We start from the raw sequence: 22,098 nt of genomic DNA on the forward strand, positions 1-22,098 counted from the left end.
CCAGACTCGGACAATGGCCTTTCTGCCTCCTGCTTTTCCTTTGTTTTCAAGAAGCATTTGTTGAAACTCGCTTACATGGGAGGCACTTTTATCAGTGCTAGAGGAAATACTGAGATCCACTCTCTTCTCTTGAGAACTTAGTCTGGTGGGAAAGAACCACAGGTAACTGGAAAGCTTACAAGACTGAGGTGCTCAGAGGGACTTTGAGCACAGGGGAAGGGATAGCTACCTAAAAATCGAGGTGGGGAGAGGAGGAGGAGATGAGGGGTAAGAGTGTTTAGGCTAGCGGTGCAAGTATTTTATTCTGTTACCTTAGTTGTTTTGTAATATGTGTGTGTATACACAAACATATAGGAGCATCCGTTTTTGTCTGTATATTTCTATCTCTGTATATTTGTGCACATATGTGTATTTAATACATCCACGTGTAAATATATAAGCTTTCAGGAAAGACTTGTATCATCTACTTTCTTCTCTGCTCATAGCACATAGCATGGTTCTACAAATAAATAAAAAGCTAGAGTATTTCTTTTAAAGATCATTTATTTATTTTGAGAGAGAGCATGCGTGTAAACAGGGAAGGGGTAGAGAGAGAGAGAATCCCAGACAGGCTCTGTGTTCAGAGCAGAGCCTGATGCGGGGCTTGATCTCATGACTGAGAGATCACCACCTGAGTGGATGTCAAGAGTCGGATGCTTAATCGACTGAGCCACCCAGGTGCCCCAAAGTAAGAGAATTTTTTATTTAGGTGGTAAGTAAGCTCTATACCCAATGTGGAGCTTGAGCTCATAACTCCGAGGTCAAGAGTTGCATGCTCTACCTACTAGGCGCCTGTAAAAGCAGATGTATTTAGATTCTAGTTGGTTACTCACCAGGTTCTGTGAAGCTTGGGTTACTTCTTTCCCCCATAGTGGGGACTCTGATTTCTATTCAATCACACGTATTTTTGTGATGATTAAAACTGCTAATTTTTCTTGAATATTAGATGGGACTTTAGGCACAATGATTATGTATAATTAAAAAGTAAAATGCTCCAGAGAAACTTTCTTTTTAAGGAAATTGAATACTTGGGCTTACAAGAAAATGCATTTATTTATTCATATAAATAGTTATTGGGGTGCCTGGGTGGCTCAGTTGGTTAAGCATTTGACTCTTAAGTTTCGGCTCAGGTCATGGTCTCACAGTTTGTGAGATAGAGCCCTGCATGGGATTCCACTCTGATGGCGCGGAGCCTGCTTGGGATTCTCTCTCTGTCCCTCTCTCTCTCTCTGCTCTTCCCTGCTTGTGCACGCTCTCTCAAAATAAATAAACTTAAAAAAAAAAAAAAAAGTTGTTGAAGCACCTGGGTGGCTCAGTCGGTTGAGTGTCTGACTTCAGCTCAGGTCACGATCTCGCGGTCGGTGAGTTCAAGTCCTGCTTCAGGCTCTGTGCTGACAGTTCCAAGCCTGGAGCCTGCTTCGGATTCTGTGTCTCCCTCTCTCTCTGCTCCTCCCCGCTCACTCTCTGTCTCTCTCTCCTTCAAAAATAAATAAAGATTTTTTTTTTTAATTTCTTTTTAACGTTTATTTATTTTTGAGACAGAGAGAGACAGAGCATGAACAGGGGAGGGTCAGAGAGAGAGGGAGACACAGAATCTGAAACAGGCTCCAGGCTCTGAGCAGTCAGCACAGAGCCCGACGCGGGGCTCAAACTCACATACCGCGAGATCGTGACCTGAGCCGAAGTTGGACGCTTAACCGACTGAGCCACCCAGGCGCCCCAGGATTTTTAAAAATTTTTTTAAAAAGTTATTATTGAATGCCTGCTGTGTGCAAGAACTATGGCAGATGTAAAGAACTACGTAGACCCCACCCTCAAAGAGTGTATAATCTAAGAGAACCGATAACAAATGGGTACACATAGAGATAAAATAAGAATGGAAACAACAGATGCCATAAAAGAAGCACATAGATAAATGCCTCAGAAGTTCTCAGGAGGGGATGATTACTTCTAGCTTTGGTTATCAAGAAAGTAGAAGAGAAAGAAATGGATCTTGACACTGAAGATTATAAATCAGTCATTACAGCCACTACACCTTATATTATACAGTCAATGTAGTCGGGACTGATCTTGTCTTAGTGCTATATTGTAGGCTTCATGCCTGTATGAGAGCCTCTGTACGGGCTATCGATATTCCTGGTATTCCACTGGCAATAGATTTTTCATATCAGCTCTGATCGTCAGTAGAATTCTGTTCAGTAAGTCATCAAAAGGCTTTTAGTTTCAGAGCTCTCAACATGTGACTTGTAGGACAGGAAATGTTTATCCTGGGCCGTCAGTCCCCTCTGTTCCCAGATTTGTCACCTTTTCCTTGTGATTTGTCTTCATTCCCATCTCAAAAACCAATTTCCTGTATCGGATCTCAGTGTTCTGAACGTTTGTTTTAGGTTGAGCTTGTATTTATAAGAGATGTTGAAGATAGAGATCTGTTTACCCAATGACTGCTGTTTCTCTTTGCTTAAACAACGTACTTAGGTGTGATCATGATGGCTGTGGGAAAGCATTTGCAGCAAGCCACCACCTTAAAACCCACGTCCGCACACATACTGGTGAGTGTAGACTAATTTTTACTTTTTATTTGAATCTTCATCAGACCAGTAAATATCTGCGTTTCTGTTGAGACCTGTAGAGCTTTGTAGAAGAAGCAAGCCTAATCAGCGTAGCCTTTGCCTATAATGTTTGAGTTTCTTTCAGAGGTAAAAGGACCTAAGATTGGACTCCGAAATCCAGCCTTAAGAAATGAAACCAGTACAGAGATTCTCAAAAAAAGAACTGGGGGGGGGGGGGGGGGGCGGCGGGGCAGGTACTAATCTTCTCTTTAAGGTTGCCAGGAGAAGGCCATTTTTGCTGTACATTAAGTTTTAGGGCTGAGATGGTCAACATGTATTCTGTCCAGCTCGTGACGACTATGACCTGAACCCTCATGAGAATATTTACTTCCCTCTATTAGGGAAAAGTAGATGTCTCAAACCAGTGCAATGACTTTATGGTAATATTAACACTACTTGTCATTCTTGCAGGTGAAAGACCCTTTTTCTGCCCCAGTAATGGCTGTGAGAAAACATTCAGCACTCAATACAGTCTCAAAAGTCACATGAAAGGTCACGATAACAAAGGACACTCATACAATGCACTTCCAAATCACAATGGATCAGAGGTGCGCAGTGTTTTGTCTCTTGTTTCCATCTAGGCAACACGGAAGAGCAGTGATTGTTTGTGTATCAAAATAAAAGGTCAAAATGTCTTCTTATGTATCTGTCAGTGAGAGGGAAGAAATCAGGGTCAAGATCTGTGTCTTGTGTTGGGATGGTGTCAGCCAGAGATTTCCCCAGGGTGCCCTGTGCCTCAGCTTTTGATTCAGCTCTGCCTCCTTCCCATCAGGTTTGGTCCAAGAGGTGTCTTAAAACCAGAGGTCTCAGAATGGCTTCCAGAGGGTCAGCCGGATGCTCTAAAAGGGTGTTATTTTCTCATTCATGTCTGTGAAATGGCACGTCTCTACTTAAGTTGGAGACGCAAGTTAAACGCTTTTGCTTCACACACCTATTTAATCTGTCATTGGAGAACCAGGCAGAGTCTGGATGATTTTTGGCCCCTTTGAATCGTCCATAGGCCAGAAGGTTTGAAAGCCACTGACGGTGGGTGCTGAGCCACAGAACATGCCTCTGCAGAGTTTTAGACAGTCTGTCCATTCTTTGCCAGGCCTCCACCATATTTCCCTCTCCTCTGTAGCTCCATTGCAGAGAGGTGCCGGGAGAAATTTATCGTTTTTACTTCTAATGTGCTATTGGGCACTTACGATGTCTTTTAAACCTAGGAAGTGAGCGTTATTATTATCTTACTATTTCATAGATAAAGAAACTGAAGCACACTGACCCCCTTTTGAATAATGAGATTTTGATTTTTTTACTTAAAGTAGGTAATACAATTTTGATTTGGGGGAGAGAGACAGCATACTTTAATTCTGTGGTTTTCAATTTTTAAACAGCAAAGGATCCCTTCACATGGACTCTGCTCCTTTATTTTATTAGTAATAGTAACTAACATTTATTGAGTGTTTACCATGTGCCAAATACTGTGCCAAGTGTTTTTATATGTTTTTATATTATCTCACAAGAGCTCTGTGAGGTCAGTACTGTTACTATCCCTACATTACTGATAAAGAAACTTGAGGCAAGGAGAAATGAAATAATGAAATGGTAATTATAGGTTTATAATTATAGTCTGATTCCAGAGCCTGGTTCTTGACCCCTCTCTTGTAAGAGGCAAAATAACTTTATTGTGAGGGCTGCAGCCTCTGGAGCTCAGCTGCCTGAATTCAGATCCAAGCTCCACTGCTGATCCATTAGGCAAATGGCATCTTTGTGCCTCAGTTTCTTCATCTGTGAAACCAGATAAAAATATTGAGATCTGAGAGTCTCTGTCTACTAAGCTGCATGCATTAAGTTGCGATCAGCATTTGTGTGATAATCCAGGGACGCCTTAATTGGTGACAGCCCCTAAGCACTGAGGCATCCCAGTGGACGGTGCTCAGGTCTTGTGTTCTCTGGATCACAGCTCACTCCCCAGTGGAGGGAAACTCCTCTCGTCTCAGGCTCTCAATGCCATCTAGATTGCCTTTGAGTCCTAAATATAGATCTCCAGCCTGGATCTCTTTCTCAACTCTAGACTTGTACAGACAATTCTCACTTAGGATGGTTTGACTTTACATGTACAAAAAGCAATATGCATTCAGTAGAAACCATACTTTGAATTTTGATTTGGATCTTTTCCTGGTCTTATTGTGGGCCATATCATCCTCTCTTGTCATGCTGGGCAGTGGAACCAAGCCACACCCCCCACACCCCCATCAGCCCCGTGATCACAAAGGTAAATAACTGATAACACTTACAGCTATTCCAGACCCATACAACCGGTCTGTGTTTTTCCCTGTCACTACAGTATTCAATCAATTACATGAGCTACTCAGCACTTTATTAAGAAATCAGCTTTGTGGTAGATCATTTTGCCCACTGTAGGCTAATGTAAGCGTTCTGAGTGCACTTCAGGTAGGCTCAGCTAAGCTGTGATGTTTGGAAGTTTAGGTGTTCAATGCATTTTCGACTATCAGGACATAGCTGCACCGTTAGTTGAGGGAGATCTATCTATTCAGCCTCCCTCTTCAACCCAGATCTCCTCTGTCTTCTCAAATCTGGTATGTCCAAACCTGCTCCTCCTGCAGTTTTCCCCACCTTGGTAAATGGCACCTCTGATTTTTTTAGTGGCAAGGACAAAAATCTTGGAGTCGTTCTTGATACCTCTCCCCCCCCCCCTCCCCCCCATACCCCACCTCTATCAGCAGAGTCTGTCAAGTCTGCCATGAGAATATATGCAGAATCTGATCACTTCTGATGACTGCATTCAGGCCACTGTCATCTTTTGTCTGGATCACTGCAGTAACCGCTAAGCGGACTTCCTCACACCTTTCCTCCTCTCCCAACTCCCACTCTGCCCTGCCACAGACTCGTCTACATATTTCACCCAGAGCAATCTTTCTAAACCATAAGGCAAATAATGTCTGTCCTCTGCTCTTGAGCCTCCAGTAGCTTCTTGTATCACTTACAGCAAAAGTCAAAATCTTTACAGTGGCCCGCAGGGCCTTGTACACTCCAGTCTGGTCCCTTCTCTGGCCTGATGTACTTCTCTTCCTCTCACTGTAGCCGTACTGTCCTCCTCATGGTGCCTTGAACAAGGGAAGCCCATTCCTGCCTCTGGGTCTTTGTACTTGCTATATGCTCTGCTTGGAACTCCACGGATATGTGCATGGCCCACACGCTCTTTCCTTCTCAAATGCCAGGATCTCCTCATGCCAGTTTATCTGAGAGGCCTCCCCTGATCTAATAAAACAGCAACTCCTACCCCAGCATTCTCTATTCCCTTTACCCTCCACAGCACTCAGCAGCATCTTCTATTCTGTACATTTCTTTGCATTTTTTGTCACTCTCCACCCCCCTGCCCCAACTAGACTATAAGCTGTATGGTGACAGGTATCTTGTTTTGTTCATTATTGTATCCCTGGGCCTGGGACAGTGCCTAATGCATAATAGGTGCTCAGTGAATATTTGTCAAATGCTTGCATGAATGGGAACATCTGATCCATGAGGTAAGCAGGGTTACTGCTTAAGGTGTGTGAGTTGCAGCTGGTGTTCTAGGAATCCAGAGTTGAGAGTTAGCCTAGGCTGTCGTATTTGAAAAGTAAATCCTCAGTACGTACTGCTCTGAGTAAGGATCCCTGAGATACTGGGGATGCAGTGGTACAGTGGAAGCTGGACTTCCCATCAGAAGAACTGGGTTTGTGTTCTTCTAATTAGCTGTGTGACTTTGGACTGTTCACTGCCAGACTTAGCATTAATTTTCTCACATTTAAAACGGGAATATAAAATAAAACTTCACGAGTGTATATGAATAGCAGATGAGGTCATGTGAAATTGCTTTGTAAATGATAAGATCAGTTCTACAAATAACTGATTTTGTATTATCACAGCTTTTGTTAACTCTGGAGCTTGAGTCATGAGATAATTCTTAAGCTCTTTATTAGCCATCTTTAAGAAATATAATAGGTTCTTCTAAGAATATCAGGATTTAAAAAACTGAAATAATTCACATAGCTCTTGCTTTGGATGGTTTATGCCTCTCCAGGTAACAAATCTAGACATTTGGGACCGTAGGGACATTAGAGTCAAGTGTTGTATTCCATGCTATGCTACTACAAATCCTGATTTTTTTGGCTTTTTACTCAATTAGAATGTTTTCTCTTTCACAGGATACAAATCAGTCGCTTTGTCTGAGTGACTTGAGCCTTCTGTCCACAGATTCTGAACTTCGAGAAAATTCTACTACAGTAAGTGTACCTGTGATATGGATGTGAGACAAATAAGTTCAAGAATTGAGCACTCCCTTTGGTGGGAACATCGAAGGAGGCCAGTCTTTGAAGTCTTCAGATGTAGTTGTGTTCAATTACTGACCACTTCGGGCTCCTTTGTTTGGGGTTTTATTTCCTGATAGAGCCCCCATGGGAGGGGTTTGCTGTCTCTGATGCCTAATGCCTTTTGACCCACATCACTCCATTGATAACCTCTGGCCCCAGAAAATTTATTTCTTTTATTCATCTGGCAAATAATTTATTGAGTGCCTATTCCATCAGGCAGTGTGCTGGTGCTGAGCTTGTAGTGGTAAGAGAGTAGGTGTGGTCTGTCCTTACGGAGCTTAAAATTAGTCTACTGGAAGGGGGAGCCGGAATTCCAGTATCTAGACTTTCTCAAGCCCTGCCGGTCTGACCTGAGTCCGTCTTTTTCTCACCTGGAGCTCACCGCATTGGGTTCCTGCAGGGGACTCTGTCTAGAAGCCCTTCTCTGAAAGACAACCCTGCCGTCTCTTGATCTGATTGCTCCAGTTCCCTCTGTTCGGCATTCCCCTGCCATTCCCATGGCTCCGTGATGTCCCTTGCAGGCCACTGCATTAAGCCTGAGCTGATGCTCCTTTGGGAGGGTCTGTGCTTTACTGTGTCACCAACACTGGTTGTTACGTGTGCATTGTTTGTTGTTTTCCTGTGGTAAATAAACATTGCTCACATTAGATTTTCTAGGAGTATATGCATAATAAGAAGGAATCAATGTGATAGGAAGTATCTGAACAGAGACTGGAAGGCTCAGAAATGCCATGAAATGTGTGCTGTTTCTCACAGTATGGTCAGTGGAGTCATTTGCAGTGCTTGTGACAATGTAGTTTCTTGGGCCTCACCCCAGGCCTACTTCATCAGTTCCTCTGGGAATGGTATCTGACTCTGCATTTTTATATAAACACCCCAAGGCTTGGGTTCTCCTGGTAATGGTAGAGCTGCTCTTAACAGACTAAGCCTCCCGTAGAAAACAAATATATATATATATGCTGGGCAAATTATCAAAAACAACTATTTGAAGGCACCAAAGAGCATTCCAAACAGGCAGAGGTAACGCTTGGAAGAAGGAGCCACTTGGACAGCAGCAAAGGCACTGAGTAGGTTTTCAAGTTTTACAGCTTATCAGCCTTGGGGCAAGACCCAGTTGACACCAAACAAGAGGGCTAAAACTCAGTAAACATTCAGTCTCACTGTCTTGAATAAGCAGAGGACAGAGTTCACAGCTCTCACAGCAGCACCTGGAAAGTGACTGGGGACGACCTAGAAAGGAAAGAGTCAGAAAGTGGGAGCCCCACGCGCCGTGTATAAACTCTGCTCGCATCTCTAGTTGACCCCTGAACTGTACATGCGTGAGACAGACCCTAAGCAGCCCAACGAAGGCTGGGCATAGATTGCAGCTGCTGTCGCCTGCAAGGAAGACAGCAGTTTGCAGTTAGAGCACAGCCAAATCAACAGAATATTCAAGAAAACAAACACACTCTTCCAGGAAGTGGAACAGAATCCAGAGTCTCTATAACATATCATTTGGATTGTCCAGGGTAATCCAAAATGGGTGAACATAAGAAGAAAAAGGAAAACATTACCCCTACTTAAGGGAGGAAGGTACTCTGTGGAGACCAATGCCAAAATGAGTCAGATGTTAGAATTAGTAGATAAAGATTTTTTTTTTATTTATTTAAGTGATCTCTACACCCAAGTGGGGCTTACGCTCACGACCCCAAGATCAGGAGCCTCATAGTCTACCAACTGAGCCAGCCAAGTGCCCCAGTATACAAGAATTTTTAAATAGCTCAAATATGGTGAAGGACGTAAAGGATTATGCTTGTAATAATTGAATAAAGAGGAAATCTCAGCAGAGAAATAGAAACTTACAGAATGTACCAAGTGGAAATTCTGGAACTGAAAATGTATCTGGAATAAAAAATTTACTGGTTGGGCTTAATAGCAAATTGGAAATGACAGAAGAAAGACTCAGTTAAATTGGAGATGGATCAATAGAAATTAACCAATCTGAAGAACAAAGAAAAGCATTAAATAAGTACTTCATATGATTTTTATGCATATTCACATTTCAGGGCTGATACTCTAAATGCAATTTCTATACTGGATGGCCTCGATGCCCTCTGAGTTATGGAACCTACGATTTCTGGGTATAATCTCTCTTTAATCTCAGATTGTATTAAATGGTTTGGGAGTCCACTCCCTGGCCAGGGCCATGACAAATGACTAAAGAGCTTTCTGGAACCCTGGGGTCATTAGGTGAGGTATTCTGGTGTGAGGGAACATAAGTACTTGTAAAAAAAAAAAAAAACTAAAAAGGGGGGGGGGGGGGGGGGCAGCCTTTTCTACCACAGTTTACATCAGCAAGAGAGAGACTGTCCTTGGGGGGTCAAGTTATATATGGTGCCCTCACCACCCACCATTTATCCAGAATTAGAAGTATTCTCGTGTTTAGTCTTTCATTCTAAGGCCACAATTCCTTGAAGTAATAGAATTGATTTTGCTTTAAAAAAATTATGCACTGTTAATATCAAATATACATTTTGACGAAATCATCCTTTTATGGGTTTCTGGGCAGCCACATGCATATGTGCATCCTGGACGTGAGCTGTGCTTTGCTCAGATCTTTTGGTACAGGAGGGGTGAAGCCGCTAGGCAGTGGCCCTCAGGGCCTCCTGGCACCTGAGCTTCAGGATCCATCCTGATCCCATACAGCTCCCAGTGTCCTTTGTCTCTCTGTGCCAGGCCCCAGAGGCTTAGCCTGTTCTGGTCTCCTCAACTTTGGGGAGCTGCTCGAACTTACTCTGCCCCCAGGGTTTGTGCCCTGAAGACTGGCAGTGGCTCAGTCACAGGTCCTTTCAGCACTTTGCTTTTAACCTTGTTTTTTTTTTTTCCTTTTGTTTTGTTTTTGTTGGTTTTGTTTTGTTTTAATTTAAAAGACTTGTTTTTGAAGTATAATGTGCATACAGAAAAGTGCATCTAATCACAAATGATTAGCTTAATGAATGATCACAATTTATCCCATCCACGTAACCAGCATGCAAATCAAGAAACAGAACATTCCCAGTTCTCCCAGAAGCTCCCCAGCCTCCGTGCCACTAACAACTATGACCTCTCCCTAAAGATAACCACTGTCCCAGGGCGCCTGGGTGGCTCAGTCGGTTAAGCGTCCGACTTCAGCTCAGGTCGTGATCTCACAGTCCGTGAGTTCGATTCTGTGCTGACAGCTCAGAGCCTGGAGCCTGCTTCAGATTCTGTGTCTGCCCCTCCACTGCTCATGCTGTTTCTCTCTGTCTCAAAAATAAATAAAAACATTAAAAAAATTTAAAAGCTTTAAAAAAAAAAAAAGATAACCACTGTCCCAACTAATAACCTGAGATGGATTTTTACCTGTTGTTGTGCTGTGTATACTTGGAATCATGCCAGTCATACTGGTTTGTGCTGGCTTCCTTCTTGCAACATTATGTTGAAGAAGCGAGTCTGCATTTGTTGCAGATCACTTGTTCTCACTGGTGAACAGTATTGCACTAAGTGAATGCACCACAATTGTTTTTTTCTACTTCCCTTGGGTATTTGGATAGTTTCTAGTTTGGAGCCATCATAATACTGCTGCTGTGAACATTCTTGTGCCTCATCTTTTGGAGCCATACGGGCTTATTCCTTTCTAACAGTGTTATTGCTGATAATTTGAAAACAGGTAAAACCAAACAACCAGCATGAGGAAGTTGCAGAGCTTATAGGAGTTGTCAGCCCACTACTTTTCAAACTGGGTTGCGCCTCTTTATTGGGTTATAAAATAGGGGTTTAGGATCAGCATTTTAAGGGCATCAACACAATAGACAGTATCAGAAGACATTGCACGTGGTAAGGATAAGCCTCGTTTCGTAGGCTTTTGTTTCAGTTATACATATGGATAAGTATGGAACGTGAAGGATGTACTTGCGTATGTATAAGATGTATTTCTTACTTTGCCTCATGGCATCATGATAAAGAGTTTGAAGGCCGCTGTCTTGGCCTGTGATGCTTTTGGTTGTTGTTGTTTCCGAATTTTTATTTTTATTTAACAAATAAATAAATTCCAGTTAACATGTATAGTGTAATAATTGGTTTCAGGAGTAGAATTTAATGATTTGTCACTTCCATGTAACACCCGGTGCTCATCCCAACAAATGCCCTCCTTAATGTTCGTCATCCATTCAGCCCCTCCCCTGCCTACCTTCTTCCATCAGCCCTCAGTTCTCTGTCTTTAAGAGTGTCTTATGGTTTGCTTCCCTGGCTGTCTTTTTTTCGCCTTCCCATTTGTTCATCTGTTTTTTGTTTTTTTTGTTTTTTTTCTTAAATTCTACACATGAGTGAAATCATATGGGATTTGTATTTGTCTTTCTCTGACTAATTTCGCTTAGCATAATACATTCTGGCTCCATCCACGGTGTTGCAAATGGCAAAATTTCGTTCTTTTTGATGGCTGAGTAATATTCCATTGTAGATATACATATATACATACTACATCTTTTTTTTTTTTTTTTTTTTTTAAGAGAGTGAGAAAGAGAAAATCCCAAGCAGACCCCATGCTCAGCATGGAGCCTGACATGGGGCTTGATCCCACAACCCTGGGATCATGACCTTAATTAAGCCAGAATCAAGAGTCGGGTGCTCGGGGCGCCTGGGTGGCTCAGTCGGTTAAGTGGCCGACTTCGGCTCAGGTCATGATTTCGCGGTCTGTGAGTTCGAGCCCCGCGTCGGGCTCTGTGCTGACAGCTCAGAGCCTGGAGCCTGTTTCAGATTCTGTGTCTCCCTCTCTGTGACCCTCCCCTGTTCATGCTCTGTCTCTCTCTGTCTCAAAAATAATAAACGTTAAAAAAAAAATTAAAAAAAAAAAAAAAAAGAGTCGGGTGCTCAACTGATGGAGCCATCCAGGCGCCCCTATACCACATCTTCTTTATCCATTCATCAGTTGATGGACCTTTGGGCTCTTTTCAGTTTGGCTGTTGTTGATAGTGCTGCTATAAATATATATCAGGGTGCATATACCCCTTCAAATCTGTATTTTTGTATCCTTTGGGTAAACACCTAGTAGTGCAATTGCTGGGTCATAGAGTAGTTCTATTTTTAACTTTTTGAGGAACCTCCGTGCTATTTTCCAACTGGCCCATGATTCTTAACTCTCTCTGGACTGGAAGCAGGAGGCTTTGTGTGGGTTTTTGCCTTCAGCGTCTGTCATGCAGGCATTCGAAATTACTCCTCTTCCAGCTGATGGAATCATGCTAGAATAATTGGCCCCTCTGAATCAAATGGGCAGTTTCATTTCTGAGGACCTCTAGACTGCTGGACAGTTCCACTCACGACACGTGCCGGGACCCAGAGTGATCCTCCCCCCCCCCCCCCCCAGAAGCAGAGTTGTTGCCAAATAACCTTTAAACACAAGTTGGCACTGACACAAAATATGGCCCAAAGATGGGTTTTGTTTGGTCTATACGGTGTTTTGTTTTCAGTTACTTGCTTTTAGCTACAAATTGGTGGATTTCACATAAAAATCCACATTTCAGACCATTTTTGAGCCCTGGAAATCCCCAGTCTAAGTATCACAGGGCAGCATTTCTCTGAAGCCCTTCAGGTGACTGGCGTGCATACTCTCCAGTTCGCCAAAGTCCCTGCCACCCTTGGTTCACTTCTGTCACCTGCCCACACTCCTGGAGGCGGTTGCCTCTGTCACTTCTGCCCTACAAAATGTGGGGTGGAGGTAGACTCGAGACAAAAGAATTGCTGCCCCTCTACCCTCCTTAACCAAAGAGAAGCCTGAGGGTGGCCATTTTTATTTGGTGCCTATCAGGAGTCAGACCCTCAGGGCATTATATGCCCCCCCCCATTTTATCTTTCCTAAAATGCCTGACATTTTCTTAATTCTTAATTACAAAGAAACTTGCAGTGACAAACAGTAGTGAATATAAGGCGATCACTGTTGCCTCTCATGAAAAGTTTCTTTATACTGTTTGATTTATTACCATGTGTACATACTAGAATATCATAGATGTTATGTAATGACCTTGAAGGATATTCACAATATATTATTATTACATGAGAAAAGTAGGTTGCAGGTAATGGATAGAATACAATCCCATTTTAAGGAAAGATTTGGTCTTCTTTTAGAGCAGGGGGCCAGAACCCTTTTTTTTTGGGGGGGGGGGGAGCCAGATAGTAAATATTTTTGGCTTTGCAGACCATAGAGTCTCTGACATAGCTCAACTCTGCCGTCAGACCATGAAAGCAGCATAGACAATAAATGAACAAGCATGCATCTGTAAAACTTTATTTACAAAAACAGGCATTCAGCCTACAAGTCATAGTTTTCTGACTCCTGTTTTTTTTTTTTAATTTAATTTAAAAAATTTTTATTAATGTTTATTTACTTTTCAGAGAGAGAGAGAGAGAGACAGCATGTGAGCAGGGGAGGGGCAGAGAGAGAGGGAGACACAGAATCCAAAGCAGGCTCCAGGCTCTAAGCTGTCAGCACAGAGCCCAGCATGGGACCCAAACTCACAAACCGCATCATGATGTGAGCCAAAGTCAGACACTTAACCAACTGAGCCACCCAGGCGACCCTGTTTTTCTTTTTAAATTAGAGAGGGAGCATGAGCTGGGGAGAGGGGTAGGGAGTGGGGGTGTGAGAGGGAGAGAGAGAGAGAGAATCCTAAGCAAGGCTTCATGTTCAGTGTGGAGCCCAATGCAGGGCTCGATCCTATGACCCAGGGATCATGACCTGAGCCTATATCAACAGTCAGATGTTCAACCAACTGAGCTACCCAGGCGCCCCACTGGCTTCTGTTTTTGGGTATTTGAGGACACAAATCTTTAGTGCCTGAGGTTTAGGGAAATCTTTGTCACCTTGGAAAGGAGAAGTTAGAAACAAGAAACGTATCAAAAAAGATCATTCTAGTTCTGTTGCTTTATGTTCTCACGGTGAAGAGTTGCCTCAGGGTGACAAGTCTCCCATCTTTGTCTCTGTCCATCAATCACAGGGCCAGGACCTCAGCACAATTTCACCAGCAGTCATCTTTGAATCAATGTTCCAGAATTCAGATGATCCGGCAATTCAGGAAGATCCTCAGCAGACAGGTTTGTTTCATAGACTCTCTTCCTGAGTAGCTCTCAGCACGGGGCAAGGGAGTCCCCACTCGTTGACACACCCATGCAGGCACGGGGAAGTTGTAGTTCAGTTCCTTTGAACAAAGTGTGCATTTGGCGAGGGGTCAGGGAAGCGTGGGCCTTTTGTTCAATCCATCTTTTCCTCTTCTTCCCTCAGCAAGAGTCCACTTGAGGGCCTACTGTCCCTAGACCTTCAGAAGAAGGGGTCTCCTTCTCTAAAAGCTCTTGTTGGCTTTCAAAACCGAGGAGAGCTCAGAGCTCTTTCTTTTTCTGATGCGATACTGTGCTCGTGAGTGGGCAGGATCCACAAACAGCATCAGATGCATAGATCATTCTGTGTTTGAATGAAAATCTGTCCCTGAAGCTTTCACGGTAGTCAGAAAATGTGTTCACTGGTTTTGCCAAAAAGGATGTCCAGTCTCTTCCAGAAAAGCCTTAGGATACTTTTTTTTTTTTTTTTTTAAATGATAAAACCTATACTAGCTCTTCACATTTAGAAAGTGAGACTGATCACGAAGCCCAGTGCTTTGAGCAGAGTGGTCACTAAATGAAAACAGAAAGCCAGCCTTCTAGCAATGAAGGTACTGGCTCTGACGGACTTCAGCTGCCTTTGGTGTCGCCATAGTGACTGTGTTTTTGTGGCTCATGTAAGGCTTGGGATATGTATATATCTTTCTATTTCTTTTTCTTGCCAGCTGCCTTGATTGAAAGTTTTAATGGTGATGCAGAGTCAGTCAGTGATGTTCCGCCACCCACAGGAAATTCAGCATCTTTATCTCTTCCGCTTGTACTGCAGCCCGGCATCTCCGAGCCACCCCAGCCTCTACTACCAGCCTCAGCACCGTCTGCTCCTCCGCCTGCTCCCTCCCTAGGAACTGGTTCCCAGCAAGCTGCATTTGGCAACCCCTCTGCTCTCTTACAACCTCCAGAAGTGCCTGTTCCCCACAGCACACAGTTTGCTGCTAATCATCAAGAGTTTCTTCCGCACCCCCAGGCCCCACAGCCCATCGTCCCAGGACTTTCTGTTGTTGCTGGGGCTTCGGCGGCGGCATCAGCCGTGGCAGCACCGCCCCAAGCGCAAAGTACTACTGAGCCCCTGCCAGCCGTGGTCCAGACTCTGCCCCTGGGCGCCAACTCTGTCCTGACTAATAATCCCACTATAACCATCACCCCGACTCCCAGCACGGCCATCCTGCAGTCCAGCCTAGTCATGGGAGAACAGAACTTACAATGGATATTAAATGGTGCCACCAGTTCCCCGCAAAACCAAGAACAAATTGTAAGTATTCTGACTGAAAGGACCCCCGGGGGTGAAGTGTATTTACACGGGTGACGTGTTCAGAGGCTTTTACTTCAAAAGGAAGATGGTTATCGTATCTGCCCTGAAACATGTAATTTGGCCTCTTGTCACTTCCCCATGATCGAGGGGTATAAATCCAGGGAGTGCTGTGATGGATACCTGCAGGAGGGAAGCAGAGAAACAGCCTTCGTGTACTGCTGGGTGGATGGCCGCAGGCACGTGAACAAATGTTCCATCTGCAGTGTAATGCCACCCTCTAGGACAGGACAGCAGTCAACAGACTGCAGAGGCCCGAGAACGATTGTAGGAAAGCGGTTCTTCTCCAAGGCAGAGTCAGACTGATGTGAGGGAATGGTGGGACGCCGTCTGGTAGAAAACACAGCAGTGGCCAAGTCAGCGAGAGAGTCTGTGCACCCAGGACCTGCTCTAGAGCCAGTTTCTGCAAAAGTGTTTGGTCTCGATGATGAAGGAAATGACTTGGTCATTCACTTAAATACATTTCAAGGGCCCAGTATTTACCAGATACCATGCATGATATTCTTGGGGGTACAGAAAAGTGGAAACCATGATCTCTTTTTCATAAAAACTTATATTCTGCGTAAAGATGCTAAAATGCCCCAAAGAAGGGTAACATTACCGGTAGGTAAAGTGCCGAATCGCAATGAAAATGGTAGTGACAGCTGTGATATATGGAACCCTTACTACGTGTAACGGCTTACTGTGCTAAGTAAGCACTTTTTGAAATTAAGGATCTAACATGTGCCAGTCATTACCGTCTGTACATTATTTTTAGATTACTTTTTTTTTTTTTTTTTTTAAGATTTTACTGAACAGGTGGGGCAGAGAATTTCCATCCATTCCTGGCTACCCGTCCCTCCCTGCCAGTTTGCCCTAATAGTAACATCTTGCATTAGTCTGGTACATTTGTTATAACTGATGAATCAGTATTGATATATTATTACTAGTTAAAGTCCATAGTTCACATCAGGGCTCACAGTTTGTGTGCACCATTCTGTGGGTTTTGACAAAGGCATGATGTCATGTGTCTCCCATCATAATATTCAGAGAAGATTCAGCACCTAAAAATCCCTATGCTTTACTAATTCATCCCTTCTCCCTCTCCCCCTTTCCCCTAGCAACCATTGATTTTTTTAAATTTTTATAACGTTTATTCATTTTTTAAGAGACAGCACAGGCAGTGGAGGAGCAGAGAGAGAGGGAGACACAGAATCCAAATCAGGCTGTCATCCCAATCCAAAAACAGGCTGAGCTGTCAGCACAGAGCCTGAGGCGGGGCTCGAACTCATAGACCGCAAGATCATGACCTGAGCCGAAGTCAGACGCTCAACCAAATGAGCCACCCAGGCGCCCCTCCATTGCTGTTTTATAGTGTCAGCTCCCGTAGCTCAGCCAGAAGCATTCACATTCCTCCTAGACTCATCCTAGAGGCACCCCCCACCTTTTTTTGCCTTTAAAGGGATAAAAGAGAAAGCCTTTTTATGATAAGACTTGAAGAAAGCAGAAATCCTGTAGCCAATGTAACAGGAAGTGTAACTAAGGTGGAAGGGTGAATTGTGGGCATGACTTTATAGTCGTCCTCGTAATAATGTAAATAACCAATGTTTGCTGAAGGCTCACCGCATGCCGCAGGCTCTGCGTACATCATCTCCTTTCACCCTTGCAGGGGTCCTTTGGTTATCATCCCTGTTTTTACAGATGAGGAAACTGAGACTCAGACGTGAAGCCACTTTTCTGACCTTAACAACTGAGAAGGGACGGGGCTTGGACTTGTGTCCAGGGCATATGGCATGCTGCAGGGGGCCTTCACAGGGGCTGTTCTGCCTGTGAGAGGAAGTCTTAGCCAGTCCTTAGCATGCAGCTTGACCCTTGAGGAGACCAAAGAACTTCCCAGACTCACAGAAGTACTGGGGTGTGGTGGGACCAGAGGGCTTGTAGGGAAGCTAGCCCTGGGGATCCCTTTGAGAAGACCACAGCTTGAGCAAAGCAACCTCGGTCCCTTTGAGCAGACGGAACCTACTGGATTGGGCAGCTGGGAGACAGCCAAATAGTAGGGGACAAAGCTGGCTGCGTTGTCAGCACTGAATGTCAAACAGTACACTGACCTCATGTCAGAGCGCAAACAAAACACTCAGTGCAAAAATCCTTGAACACTGAGGGTTTTCTGTCCTCTTGGATGACCAGTATAATCGGGCAGGCTTCAGGTCCTTGGAGATCTGCCATACTTGAGTGGCCGTAAATGTGATTTTTTTTTTTTTTTTTTTTTTCCAGCAGCAAGCATCTAAAGTTGAGAAGGTGTTTTTTACCACTGCAGTACCAGTAGCCAGTAGCACAGGTATGTAATTGTGTGTGTTAACTTTAAAAGAAAGTCAACTCTCTGGGCCCCTTGAGGCACAGCTCATTGTTGCTTTGCCCCAGTTTTGAAAACCTCAAATTTGTCAGATTGTATTGTTTGTTTATTAGAGTATTTCACCTTCTCACAGCTATTGGAAGTTAGCGGGTTTATGGCATAAATACCACAGTTAACATTCCTTAAGGGGTCACCGTTCTTCCTTTCAGATACAGCTTTTAAATGTAACCAGAAGAAAGTCTGACTCACAGTGAATGCCAAAGAGGGCAGCTGTTAATTCACTGGACTCTTTTCTAGTTACAGTAACGAAGAAGTAGCTTCTGGGTCAGAGACTCATACAGAGCGAGAAGTTCCTTTTTCTCAAGCTATTTTATAGATTAAGAAACGGGGGCCCCAAACGACTAAATGACCCCTCCAAAGTCATAAGTGAGTTTGTGGCAGAGCCAAACTCTAGTTCTCAGGCCTCCTGACTCACACTCTGTTCTCCTGCCCCCTGGTCTCTAGCTTTTTTGAGACACACAGAGCCTGTCTCATCTCAGTGTGCATGTGCACAGCACACATACCTGCACCAAAGAGCGGGAGCATGGGCGCGCACGCAAGGCCGACGGTGTACAGGGGTGCTCCCCCCACCTACTGTGTGTCTGAGACTGGGGGTGCAAGCACGAGCAGGAGGCCCCGGTGGAGCTTGGTCTCGGGCAGGCAGGACTCAAGCCCCAAGTCCCGCACAGTGTGGAGAGCAGTGTGTAGGGAGGCAGCAGCTCTGTGCACGTAGATAGGAAGCTCGTGTGCCAGCCGGCCTCGGGCCAGCCTCGAGCGGAAGCCTGCTGGAATCACAGCCTGGCAGCCTGGCTGTGCGCTGGGTCTTCAGAAATAAGAGTAAGTTCTCTGGAAAAACAGCGCGGTCTGGGGAGTTCAGGCAGAAGGAAGAGTGCAAAGACCCGGAGGTTTGAAGAACATGTCAGAAAAAGGGAGGCATCTGCTGTAGCTGGCGTGGAGGGTATAGGGGGGTTCGAACAGCCAGAAATGAGGCTGGAAAGACAGGGTCATCTAGATGGTGTGTGTGGCCAAGGAAAAGGGACTTTGCCTTGCAGGGGATGGGGAGTGTCAGGCAGAACAAAGTCTGGAGCATGGCATCCTCCCTTGCCGCCACTCCTGCTTCCGTGGCACTCAGGGCTCACCCACTCCATATCCCCATCCGTCATTGCCCCTGCCCTGCGGCTACTGGAGGAGCAGTCTCTCTTGCCTCTCTCGCAGGGAGCTCTGTACAGCAGATCGGCCTCAGTGTTCCCGTGATCATCATCAAGCAAGAGGAGGCGTGTCAGTGTCAGTGCGCGTGCCGGGACTCTGCCAAGGAGCGGGCGGCGGGCAGGAGGAAGGGCTGTTTTTCCCCATCCCCGGCAGAGCCGAGTCCCCAGCCTCCTGACGGGCCCAGCCTGAAGCTACCGTCGCAGACTTTTCCCTCACGTCCCGGTCCCTTGTCGTCCTCCTCCGCTGTACCCTCTTCCTGTGAGCAAGGCAGACAAGCAGAGACTCCTTCAGACCCTCAGACAGAAACGTTAAGTGCCATGGATATGTCAGAGTTTTTGTCCCTCCAGAGCCTGGACACCCCGTCCAATCTGATTCCCATCGAAGCACTACTGCAGGGGGAGGAGGAGATGGGGCTGACCAGCTTCTCCAAGTGAAAGGGCCGCGTGCACTCACCTCTAGGAAAAGAGGGGGAGCGGAAGCGTAAGGTGCGGTGCCTGCCATCATGGGGGGTCAGCAGTTCGAAGGATGAAGAAATCTACTGTTTGAAATCCTCACCTTTCAGACGTATTTTCTTTAGTCATATCCCAGGAGCATCCATTTTAAGGAACTGATCTTTGGAAAAAAACAAAAACAAAAACAAAAAAAAACAAAACAAAAAAAGCTAAGTTATAAATGAACTGTTTGGCTGCACTGTATGTCACTTTTGCTTATTGTCATGTGAACTTGGAAATTAAGGTTACTCGTATGCATAAACATTCAAAATGAAAGGGTGTGGCTTCCATCTGTGTGAGGCTGCCCATCACTGGCACTGGGGACTTTGTGGTCTGGGCAGTAGTGTTCAGCGTGGCGGGCGTTGCTTCTCCCCGTGCGTCTTTTGAGTCTGAGGCTGAAGCTTGCGAGGAAGGCGAGACCCTCGCTCCGTCAGAGTGGGGAGTGGCAAAGGCAGAGCAGACAGCTGCGAGCTGGACAGGGGTCGGGCCAGGTGGTCCTGTTGTTTGATCTTGGTGTCCACGGAGCTCAGGGTGATGGCAGGTGGCGTCCTGCAGACAGCTACAGCACAATGGGTAGTAAAAGCCTGGCCTGAGGCTGTGTCAGTGATGTCCCGTCTGCCGCGGCCCCAGGTGAGCTGGTGACCGCTGTCTGTCCCCGCCGTTTGCGGAGCTGGCTCCGGCAACAGTGTCACGGCGTTTGCCTTCCCTGTTCTTTCTATCTCTTGGTTGGTTGCCAGGCCCTGCAGATCGCAGCGGACTTTCCTTGGGGAACATCCCTGTTTTGTCCTCGAGTGGATGTGTGGCTTGTGGCCAGTTGCCGGCTGGTGGTCTGCCTTCCTTTAATGGTATTCTCTTCCTCAGAGCAGAAGAGCTGCATTTTGCTTATCAGAAGGAAGTCATTGTTGGTGTTTTTTGAGGCGGCATGTAATTGGCAGGCCAGGTGTCCTGGTTCCAGGTTCTAGCCAGGCTTTTGGTTGCCCCTCCCATCTCCGCCTCTCACCCTCTGGATTTTGCATACAGTCTAGTACAGTGCAAAGAAGGATGTGACTTGCTCAGCTTAGTCACGTGATTTCTAAACAAATACACAAAAGCAAACAAAAACCACAAAACGATGATCTTCTACTCAGGGTAAAACAAAACAAAACAAAACAAAACAAAAAAAAAATCCCCCTTCCACCAAAAAGCCTGAAATGTTGCAATAAGTTCTCTCATTTGGAATGTTTCATTAAGTTGTGTTATGGGGAAAAAAATTTTTTTTGATTTGTGTATAGAATTATATCCATCTGTCTGCCTTTGGCTCCAAGTCATTGCCTCTTAAAATAAAACCTAAAATACAATTCACACTAAAATGGAAAGTTTCTCTCAACTGGCTATATTAATGTAGTCATGAGTGCTCACCGAGCCTCACTGAGCTCAGAAATGAGGCCTGGCCCACTGTCTGGACTAGGCCTCAGCCTCCAAGAGCCCCTTCCCTGCTTGAGCGGGGAACAGGGTCCACAAACAGGACTGCTCTTCTGAGTCGACAATGTCAGGCAGAAAGCAGCCATAATTTTGCCTTCCTTTACCATTACCTAATGTAAAGAGATCTGCATGTGTCACTCTTCTGTTCTCTGAGCTGTTTATTACTCAGGGCCAGCCAAGACAGTATCCGGAGCTGATCATTTATCTGGGAGCCAGAGGCCCTGCCTTTGACAGAATTTCAGGGACACAATTGGACAAGAGGGCAGAGGTAGTCAGTGTTGTTACTGCCACGAGGAGAAAAGGGCTTTACCTGCAGGCAGCTGGTGGCTTCTCATTCTAGGAGTCTAGGCAGGAGAATCAATTTCTTTTTGACCTTCTGCACTCCCCTCCCCAAAAAGCTGATGGGTTCTCAGCCGAAGTTGATAAGGCAGGAGGCATCTTCTGTTTACCGCAGTGGGTTAATCTTCCTGGGAAACCAGTTGCTGAGCACGGTTTGTCCTTGGCCATCTCTGGATCTCACACCCAGAGGAAGCTCTGAGGCAGGAGCGGCGCTGTTTTCTCTACAGCTTCTGACAGAATGACATGATGGGGTCCCAAAGGTAGCTCACATCGGAGGGCACGAATGACCTCCCCAACATATCCATCCGAGGGGCACCCGAGATTCGGTTCCCTGGGAGCTGAAGTGGGAAACAGGAACCCAGAGAAAGCCATTGGAAGTGTCCGTGGTTTCCTTACTGCTTCTCTCGAGTTAATCAGGGCTGTACTCCTGTTGGGCATACCTAGGTCACTGGCTTTTCTGCTCTCCAAAGATTGGGGGGTGATGAAGCAGCATCTTAACAACAGTATTTAGGCTGACAGATTTTTCTAGTTGAAGTATCTGCCTTTTGAGGGTGACTCAAAATGACAAGCGGGACTGTCCGAGCCAAGTAGCTTTTGAAAAATCAGGAATGTGCTTAAAATGCCAGTGAGTGGTTGTGAAGAGCAGGTTCGCCCACAGGCCAGGCCGTCGTCTTCCCTTCCTCTTCCAGCGCTCTTCCCCCCACCCCATCCCCTCCCGCAAGCCTGGCCTCTTGTGCCAGGGATCTGGGAGGAGAGCGGGCCGCCGGCAAAAGTG

At 45.4% G+C, this 22,098-nt stretch overlaps 1 protein-coding gene across 4 annotated transcripts in view; it reads left to right on the top strand.

The window, feature by feature from the left end:
• Positions 1 to 20,645, top strand: part of MTF1 (metal regulatory transcription factor 1) — a 41,881-nt gene extending 21,236 nt beyond the window's left edge. For 3 of the 4 annotated variants that reach the window (XM_049617452.1, XM_049617451.1, XM_049617453.1), the window contains 7 exons: positions 2,515 to 2,588; positions 3,060 to 3,196; positions 6,839 to 6,916; positions 13,990 to 14,086; positions 14,812 to 15,395; positions 17,706 to 17,769; positions 19,039 to 20,645. In XM_049617452.1, coding sequence (XP_049473409.1) covers positions 2,515 to 2,588; positions 3,060 to 3,196; positions 6,839 to 6,916; positions 13,990 to 14,086; positions 14,812 to 15,395; positions 17,706 to 17,769; positions 19,039 to 19,466 — 1,462 coding nt within the window. In that variant the 3' untranslated portion in view covers positions 19,467 to 20,645. The remainder of the gene's footprint in view (positions 1 to 2,514; positions 2,589 to 3,059; positions 3,197 to 6,838; positions 6,917 to 13,989; positions 14,087 to 14,811; positions 15,396 to 17,705; positions 17,770 to 19,038) is intronic. The other variant, XM_049617454.1, reaches the window with a different exon arrangement.
• Positions 20,646 to 22,098: the final 1,453 nt, after the last annotated feature.

Source organism: Panthera uncia, assembly GCF_023721935.1.
Source record: "Panthera uncia isolate 11264 chromosome C1 unlocalized genomic scaffold, Puncia_PCG_1.0 HiC_scaffold_4, whole genome shotgun sequence".
NCBI classification, from domain to species: Eukaryota; Metazoa; Chordata; class Mammalia; order Carnivora; family Felidae; genus Panthera; species Panthera uncia.